Here is a 10,000-nt window from a genome sequence, read left to right on the forward strand (position 1 = left end):
ATATAGACACTCTAGAACAGGGGTCGGCAATAGGCGGCCCGTGGGCCATTGCTGGCCCGTCACCAATAATATTTGGCCCAGCAGATTATTTTGAGAATCCACTTTTTTTTTTCTTTTTTTTCTTTTTTTTTTACAATATCGGACCGACAGTCCCACACCACGCCTATAATGTCCGAATAGAGAATCGACCTCCACCTGAATAATGCGTATTGTACTTTTATTCATGTTGAGAGTGAATGACACAGGGACAGACAATCAGGCAGCGAAGCGCACTGACGCTGAACCATAATCAGTGACCCATAAGTAGGTGGACAAGGCGTGGTGCTGAAATAGCGTGTGTGGTTTGAAAAAAATAACATCAGCTCATTAAATCATTCAAACGTAATGTTTACGTATGTGACTGCAACACACATATGAACAGTAACAAAGCAAATTCTGTTTAATTTTCTGAAAAACATTGACAACAAAATCGGCGCAAAAGTGGTGGTAGGCCTATGCTCCTGAAACGACAGAGCAAACGCGCTATTAGGGATAATAAGTACAATGAGCCATAAGCCATTCATTCAAAATATACAAAATACAATTAGGTTATTAAATACAATAACGACAGGCTTGGTACTCACGTAATGTGAAAAGTGGCATCTCCCATCGGTCAGTATTTGCTTGATATCTGGTGATATTGACGTCACTTTAATCCGCGGTTGTTTTGAAAACTAATAATATTCTTGATTTGATTATTGATAATAGTGATAACTTGAGTGTTTTCAAAGGGACATTTAGGCAGGTTTGTAATAACGGACACTGTATTTCAAATTAATTAGAGAGAGTCTCAACTATCGCAACTCTATAGTTTATGCACCGCCGCAACCTTTCTACGATGCAACGAACTCCTGTAAGGGGTTCAGAGCTGTCTGGAGTTCCTCCTGGATTGACACAAAACTTTACTGAGGAGATTTCTGGACTAATTTGACAGTCCCACTATGCTTTCATACTCAGTGATTACTAATTAATAAGACCATTATGATAACGACATGGATCCATGTTGAGATGTCCGCGAGACATGCAGAGATTGTTTGTTATTTGAAGGGTATACCGCCATCCGCAGGCAGTTTTTATTTTTATTTTTTATGCATCAATCGATTCCTCTCGTGCGTCTTTATCACATTCATTGACGAAAAGGACGACTCGCATGTATAGAAAGGGAACATTGTGAGCACGGAAAATGTGAGTCTCACAACGGCTTTGCATTGATGAAACCAGGTAGGATGAACGCATAGTTCGCTCTCCATTCCTCTTTAAATTCCCTGTTTCCACCGTCAACTTTCCTCTTTAGACCTTTGGAGAGTGACATTATGTTTCTCTTGCTAGCAGGTTAAATGTTTAGCTAACTTCACCCGACACGCAAACAACCAATCCAATAATAATGTGACCTTGTCTGGGAGGAGGGGGGAATAATTATCTGAATAAAACTATGTTAAATAATTATTAGAATAAGTTAGGCTGCGATACATCGTCAGTCCACACATTTATTATTCAAAACTATGGAAAAGGGTGAAACTACGTTTCAACGTTGTTGAGAATCACAACACAAACTCGCTAGTCAAGCCTAATACTGCAACGTAATGGATTGGACTACTACCTAGTTAACTAGAACACTACTTTACATTGTTAGCAGGCTCACAAAACAAGCTGTGTTAGTTGACTAGCGATGTGTACATTTTTCGAAAGAAAAGTCAAAGTATTAGAACGTGTCACATTTTTTAAACAATCAATTGCTTAAATTAGCCTTTGATTATGTTCTGGCCCGCCATCTAGTGGCTCAAAAAAATGTTGGCCCGAGGCCAAACCTAATTGCCGACCCCTGCTCTAGAAGGTCACAGATATAGACACACTAGAAGCTCATAGACAGACCATGATTCCGCCCAGGAAGGTGTTAACTCCCTCAGCGGAGTAGGGCCGGCTGTTCTGGCTCAGAGGGATGGACATCAGGAACATGGACCCCCCCAGGATCACCATCACAGTCTGAGGAGAGGGGGGAGGGGGGGGAGGGGAGGGGAGGGGAGGGGAGGGGGAGGATGAGGGAGGAGAAGAGTGTAAGGTTGGGGTGTACGTAGTGGCCAGACAGGACAGACAGACAGTAGACACGATAGTAAAAATAAACTCTTCACTGAGATCGGTAGTCAGGCGAAATACAAATAACGGACAGACAGACAGACAGACAGGCTGACAGACAGGCAGGCAGACAGGCAGGCAGACAGGAGAGGAGAGGGGGCGAGAGGGGGGGGGGAGAGGAGAGGAGGAGAGGAGAGGAGAGGAGGAAAGGAGAGGAGAGGGGGGGAGAGGAGAGGGGAGGAGGAGAGGAGGAGGAGAGGAGAGGAGGAGGAGAGGAGAGGAGGAGAGGAGGAGGAGAGGAGGAGGAGAGGAGAGGAGAGGAGGAGAGGAGAGGAGAGGAGAGGAGAGGAGAGGAGAGGAGGAGAGGAGAGGAGAGGGGGGAGAGGAGAGGAGAGGAGAGGAGAGGAGGAGAGGAGAGGAGGAGGAGAGGAGAGGAGAGGAGAGGAGGAGGAGAGGAGAGGTCTCACCCCCAGACTCTTGGGCTCGCCCCTGATGAAGCGGTGGAGGGGTTTCCCCCCGCCTACTGTGGTGGCCTGCGCCTCTCTGGCGCCCCCTACTGGACTGATGTCACACACCATGGCCCCAGGCATGACGCTCTGCAGACACAACAAACAGGACAGGATGGGGATTTATCTTCTGCTTATAAAAACATTAGAGCCATTAGACAACAGGTTAATACAGAAGAACAATAACCAATAGCTGTCAGCATTGTAGCGCCTCGAAAATAGTGTTATTTATTGAATATTTATCGACTGATGTTGAGGACCACAGGCAGAGACACAGAGGGAGAGACAGAGACACAGAGAGACACAGACACAGAGAGACACAGAGACACAGAGAGACACAGAGAGACAGAGACACAGAGAGACACAGAGAGACACAGAGAGACAGAGACACAGAGACACAGGGACACAGAGACAGCGTCGGCCAGTTCCAGACTTCCAGAACGGTTCCCTGGCGGTGTGAAAGCCCTACCTGTTCATTCAGTGTGAGCGTGTGTTCCTGCCCTGTTACGTTTTGCACAGGGAGTTGTGAGCTGTTGTTGTTGTGTGTCTACCTGCTCTTGTGTCTACCTTCTGTCCAACCTTGTGTCAGGCAAGGGAGTAGGTTTGCATATGGACGGTAGGGACCTAATGTCCCTAATGATATTTGAGAGAACTCCTTTGCATTGTCTTCGGAATTAAGTCGTTTATTACAACATTCCGATGTTGACCAAACCCACGCCCTTGGTGTCAGGCCGACAGTGTTCACACTGGCTTTGAGCAGCTGTGGGTTTTCCCTGTGGACTTCTGGTATCAATGCATCCCTAGTCTAAACCACACATGACCACACATCTAAACCACACATGACCACACATGTAAACCACACATAACCACACATGTAAACCACACATCTAAACCATACATAACCACACATCTAAACCATACATAACCACACATCTAAACCATACATAACCACACATCTAAACCATACATGTGCAATAACACTACGTGCAATATGACAACCCTAGTCGTCTATCTGTACAGTATAGTATAGTGGATAGTGTACATAGCCTTTATTTATGTAAACCAGCTCCTTCCCTTCTTGTGTTTTTTTTTTTCTTTCCTAACACCAGGGGAGCCACCCCTCCTAAATGTCGTTGTTTGGTACCTGTACTATAGCAATGACAATAAAGACCATTCATTCATTCATTCATTCATACATAACCACACATCTAAACCACACATAACCACACATATAAACCACACATGTAAGCCCTACATGTCGATCCAACATGTGAACGAGCAGAGAGAGCTGAGCTGCAGTTAAGATTACAGACCTGCCTGTCTGAAACTCAGTATTACACAACCTCTGGAAGCACTCTCCTAGGACACTGTGTGTGTGTGTGTGTGTGTGTGTGTGTGTGTGTGTGTGTATTCTGGAGTCTTGCACAACTCAGCTAAACCAAAACAGCTGCACTTCATTCATGGACTCATCCCTGGGGAGGGAGGTAGGGAGGGGGGGAGGGAGGGAGGGAGGGAGGGGTGGATACAAAGGGAGTGGGAGAGAGAGAGAGAGAAAGAAAGGTTGGGGGGAGGAATGAAGAAAGTGAAAGTTTTAACAAAATCTCTTCCAGTTGTTCTGATGTTCAGATAGACGGCACTCTCACTTCCCCTCTCTCCCTCACCCCTCCCTCTCTCTCTCACTCTCCCTCTCACTCTCTTTTCCCCCCTCTCCTCCTCCTCTTGTGAGAGGACACAGACACGAAAGGATTCACATAAGAGATCAGAGATAAGAGATCAGAGATATGAGATCAGAGAACAGAGAGGAACTCACCGAGTGCTCCAGTAGTTAGTTTGGCTGCTGAGAGGTGATTGGTCTGTGTGATTGGTCAGAGTTCTGGTCAAACTTATGGTCGTTCCTCATGACTATTCCCCTGTATGACTCCTCCCCCTGCATGACTCCTCCCCTCCACCCCCCCCCCCTCTCCTCCTCCCCCCGCCACATCTGTAGAGGAAATCATTAACATCCCACTCACCCACTCCTAACCTTGAGTTCTGTCTCTCTCTCTCTCTGATCCTCTCTCCCTCTCTCCCTCTCTCTCCCTCTCTCTCCCTCTCTCCCCCTCTCTCCCTCTGGTCAGGAGTGTTAGCACGGTGTCAACACAGCTACAATACGACTGACTGTAGAGTTCATTCACTTGTACTGGTGGAGGTGGTCTTAGATTGAAGTGTCCTTAGATTGAAGTGGTCTTAGATTAAGTGTCCTTAGATTGAAGTGTCCTTAGATTAAGTGTCCTTAGATTAAGTGCCCTTAGATTGAAGTGTCCTTAGATTAAGTGCCTTTAGATTGAAGTGTCCTTAGATTAAGTGCCTTTAGATTGAAGTGTCCTTAGATTAAGAGAGACACAAGGACACAGAGACACAGAGAGACACAGAGAGACACAGAGAGACACAGAGAGACACAGAGACACACAGAGACACACAGAGACACACAGAGACACAGAGACACACAGAGAGACACAAGGACACAGAGAGACACAGAGAGACACAGAGACACACAGAGAGACACAGAGAGACACAGAGAGACACAGAGACACACAGAGAGACACAGAGAGACACAGAGAGACACAGAGACACACAGAGAGACACAGAGAGACACAGAGAGACACAGAGACACACAGAGACACACAGAGACACAGAGACACACAGAGAGACACAAGGACACAGAGAGACACAGAGAGACACAGAGAGACACAGAGAGACACAGAGAGACACAGAGACACACAGAGAGACACAAGGACACAGAGAGACACAGAGAGACACAGAGACACACAGAGAGACACAAGGACACAGAGACACATTTTTCTATAAAAAATGTGAAATCTATAAAAGGGACTCATATTGGGGACAGTTTCAGCAGCCCCCTCGTCCCCCTCTGACCCGGTCAGCACCCTGCCGGAGACTGAGCCAGTCTGAACACAGGGCAAGATCGCCCTCTGGTGGTTCAGACGTGACACTGTTATTATGTATTTTTCTTTAACCTATATATTTATCCAGGTTAGTCTCATTGAGATACAATCTATTTTTCCAAATAGAATTTTCCCCTAACCACCCCCCCCACACACACACACACACACATATACACACACAGACACACGCATGCACGCACGCACTCAGACAGACACAGACACACATACACACGCATGCAGACACACACACACACACACACAACGCAGACCCACACACACACACACACACAACGCAGACCCACACACACACACACACAGAGCTGCACTGTCACTCACTCTACACCACTTCCTGAATGGTCCTGCATACTATTTACTGCAGCAGGTCTGTGATTGGCTGCTCGACGGATGCTAGTTCCTCCCCCTCCCCCACTTCTGGTCAGAGACTCCTCCCTCCATCCCTCCCTCCATCCCTCCCCTCCACTGTGTGACTGGGAGTCGTTCCACAAGGCGACATCCCCCTCTCCTCTCCTCTCCTCTCCTCTCTTCTCCTCTCTTCTCCTCTCTTCTCCTCCTCTCCTCTGTGTTCCTCTCCTCCTCTGGGGATGATGAAGGGATGAGGCGTCCGGACCACAGTCCACCTCAGCAGCAGCAGCCGTCCAGCCCGAGTGGACAGAACCAGGGAGTGGACTTGGCTGAACTGGGCTGAACTGGGCTGTTCTGGGCTGTTCTGGGCTGTACTGGGCTGTTCTGGGCTGTACTGGGCTGTTCTGGGCTGTACTGGGCTGTACTGGGCTGTACTGGGCTGTACCGGGGGCTGAACTGGGCTGAAACAGGCCGAACCAGCTGAACTGGACTGAACTGAGGTAAGGCAAGGCTGTCTGCATGTGTGTGTGTGTGTGTGTACAGCAGGATGTGTGTGTGGGGGGGGGAGGTAAGGCAAGGCTGTCTGCATGTGTGTACAGCAGGATGGGAAGGAGTGTGTAGTACAGATATGAGTGTGTCTGGTGTGTACATATATAATATAGGAGGGGGAGGGGGGAGCGGTGTGGATGTGTGTGTGATGAATGTTTACCTTCAGTGTGTGTGTGTGTGTGTGTGTACTATATGTTTCAATGCATCGAGAGGGAGAGAGGGAGAGAGAGAGGGGAGGGGGAGGGAGAGAGAAGAGAGGGAGAGAGAGAGGGATAGAGGGAGAGAGGGAGGGAGAGAGAGAGAGAGAGAGAGAGAGAGAGAGAGAGAGAGAGAGGGAGGGAGAGAGAGAGGGAGGGAGAGGGAGGGAGGGTGCAGCAGGAAATCAGAGTCATATGACTCTACTCAGCAGAGCTAGCGCCGCAGGACAACAACATTAGGTCTGGTCAGAGTGTGAACCACACACACACACACACTGCTTCTGTTGACTGACAGGCGATGTGCAGTGGAACGTGAAGCTCCTCCCCCTGACAGGAAGTGATAGTGTAGTCTGTTTCCTGCTCCGTCCCTCGTCGTCTCAGCTGAAGAGGAGGAGGCAGGAAGTAGTCATGGCGTTCCTCACCTCACTTCCTGTCTCCTCTGGCACCTCGTTTCAGAGCAGCGCTGTTTGATGCTGCTCACCTTTGCTGCCTTCCTCCTCTTCCCCTCTTTTTCCTCTTCTCTTTTCTCTCTTCTCCTCTTTCTCCTCTTCTCCTCTTTCTCCTCTTTCTCCTCTTCTCCTCTTTCTCCTCTTCTCTCGCTTCTTCTCGGTTTGGTGATGAAGGGTTCTGATGACATGTGACTCCTGAGGAAGAGTCTAATAACATGTGACTCCTGATGAAGAGTCTAATAACATGTGACTCCCCCTCCTCTCCTCTCCCCCCCTCCTCTCCATCTCCCTTGCCCCCTCCTCCCCTCCTCTTCCCTCTCCTCCTCCCCTCCCCTCCCCTCCTCTCCATCTCCCTTCCCCCCCCCCCCTTCCTCCAGGTAGTACACCGGGGTGTGTTCCAGAGGGTCAGAGGTCGTCTTCATCATGTACTCTCCCCAGAGTCTTCATCGCTGGGGCATCACTCACAGCGAGAGCATGGAGAGACTGGCCTACAGCCAAGGTAACCAACGGCAACAAGGAGGAGTGGGGTGGAGGCTGGGGCGTTGGGTGGAGGGTAGAGGCTGGGGTGGAGGGTGGGGTGGAGGCTGGGGAGGAGGGTGGAGGAGGCTGGGGAGGAGGGGGGTGGAGGCTGGGGTGGAGGCTGGGAGGAGGGTGGGGTGGAGGCTGGGAGGAGGCTGGGAGGAGGGTGGAGGGTGGGGTGGAGGCTGTGGAGGCTGGGAGGAGGCTGGGAGGAGGCTGGGGTGGAGGCTGGGGTATTGGGTGGAGGCTGGAGGCTGGGGTGGAGGGTAGAGACTGGGGTGGAGGCTTGATCGCAAGGTTGGCAGATCGGCGGTTCGAGCCCCGGCTGGCCACATGTCGAGTGTCCTTGGGAAAGCAAGACACTGAACCCCAAATTGCTCCCAGTGAGTGGGGCCGGCGCCTTGCATGGTAGCTTTCCGCCATTGGTGTGTGAATGTGTGTGTGAATGGGTGAATGAGAGGCCGTCGTAAAGCGCTATATAAGTGCAGTCCATTCAGTCCATATAAGGCTGGTCATGCGATGGTCATGCGATGGTCATGTGATGGTGTTTAAGGCTGGTCATGTGATCACAGTGTTGAGGACAGTTGTGATGACAACAGTGTTTGTTGGTACTGTATGCATTGTGACAGCATTCTAATGGTACTGTATGCATTGTGATAGCATTCTAATGGTACTGTATGCATTGTGACAGCATTCTAATGGTACTGTATGCATTGTGACAGCATTCTAATGGTACTGTTGCATTGTGACAGCATTCTAATGGTACTGTATGCATTGTGACATCATTCTAATGGTACTGTATGCATTGTGACAACATCCTAACAGAGTTGAGAGGTTGGTGTTATAACACGTGCGAAATTGTGTGATACCAGTCCCTATTCCACACAATATTCTTGTTATTATGTAATTAGGCCTGTTATATATATATATATATATATATATATATATATATATATATATATATATATATCAGCAGTCTGTCTCTACAATGCAAATCTCAGCTGCGGTACCTGTAGACGCCGGTAGGGAGCGGCAGCGTACAGTCTAGGAACATCACACCATGACGTAGTGCTTTTGTGTCTCGTGGTGGTGTTGACCCCGCCCCTCCCTCAGCTGTTCCCCGAGCCCCCACCAGCTCCGTTCACACTTCCGGTTTCGCTTTTCACCATTTTTGCGGCTTCGAAATAAAAGCGCTAAAAGAGTTTAAAAAAAAACATGAATGTAAAGTCATGGGATCACTAGTATTTACGCAGTGCAGATTTGAGGCACTTTGAGGTAACATGACCGGAGTGAATAGACAGCAACATAAATTTGCTATAACATCACTTTAGAATCCAACTCACATGATACGTATTCTAGAAGTTGAGTGATACCAGAGAAACATTTAAATCTTTTCTGTACAGCCCATCTGATCATTCTGGGGGGCAATACCATCTAATCAGGGTGAATTAGGATACAACAACAATTAGAAACCCTTCTGGGACAACACCAAATTGTATATGATTATGATTGATCCCTATATGTGTAAAAATGCGAAATAAAGTTGAACTCGGAGGGTAGTGGTGGTCTAGGATAGTGAGTTGGACTTGTGATCAGAAGGTTGTGAGTTCAAATCCCGCCTGAAACCACACCACTACTAGTGTGCCCTTGAGTAACGCTGGGTGCACACAGGGCCATTGTGTTGCGTCGTTCTGGCGCAACCTGTTGGGATGGACTTGACGTACTTCAACGTGCGATGCAGACGCAACAACTCTACTCGTGTTGCTAGCGAAGTTTCCCACAGAAGTGGGGAAAAAAACGTCAGATCAGATATATAAACGGGTTATTTTGATAAACTGGACACATTTTGTGAATATATATGGTTACTTTCTCGCCTGAAAACATATAACAACTTCATAAAATGACATATTAACACTTGTAGAGCCAAATTACAGATTTTAGCCAATGGCGGCCAAAATTGAGGATTTAAAATCTGAGGCGAGAGCTCAGGGCAAGAAACTACTTCCGGTTTACTTCCGGATCCAACGCAACGCAAAAAGCTGAAATGTTTTGACTGATTGCCGCACCCTGACGGTCAAGAAACGCAATGCAGAGCAAGGCAACTGATCAACGCAACGGCCCCATTGAGATGAATGACTTCCGGTGCAACGCAATGGCCCTGTGTGCACGGCACGAGCCCTCAGTTACTCCAGGGGGAATGTCCCTGTAATTCGTAATTGTCCCTGTAATTGTCCCTGTAATTCGTAATTGTAAATCGCTTTGGATTAAAAGCGTCTATCTAAATGACAAAAATATTTATTAAAAAAATAAATAAAATAAATAAAATAAGGCTCTTATTTTGAAGAAATCGTCATTTACAT

At 48.0% G+C, this 10,000-nt stretch overlaps 1 protein-coding gene across 1 annotated transcript in view; it reads right to left on the minus strand.

Annotated features, from left to right (window-relative positions):
- LOC308173411 (uncharacterized protein) overlaps window positions 1–4,505 on the minus strand; it is a 7,133-nt gene extending 2,628 nt beyond the window's left edge. Inside the window, 3 exon segments of the mRNA XM_080548438.1 lie at window positions 1,912–2,022; window positions 2,580–2,708; window positions 4,429–4,505. Of these exon segments, the coding sequence (XP_080404564.1) occupies window positions 1,912–2,022; window positions 2,580–2,702 (234 nt within the window). The 5' untranslated portion in view covers window positions 2,703–2,708; window positions 4,429–4,505.
- Between the last annotated feature and the right edge of the window lie 5,495 nt (window positions 4,506–10,000).

The sequence above is a fragment of the Nansenia antarctica genome, assembly GCF_963989245.1.
Source record: "Nansenia antarctica genome assembly, chromosome: 1".
Lineage (NCBI taxonomy): Eukaryota > Metazoa > Chordata > Actinopteri > Argentiniformes > Microstomatidae > Nansenia > Nansenia antarctica.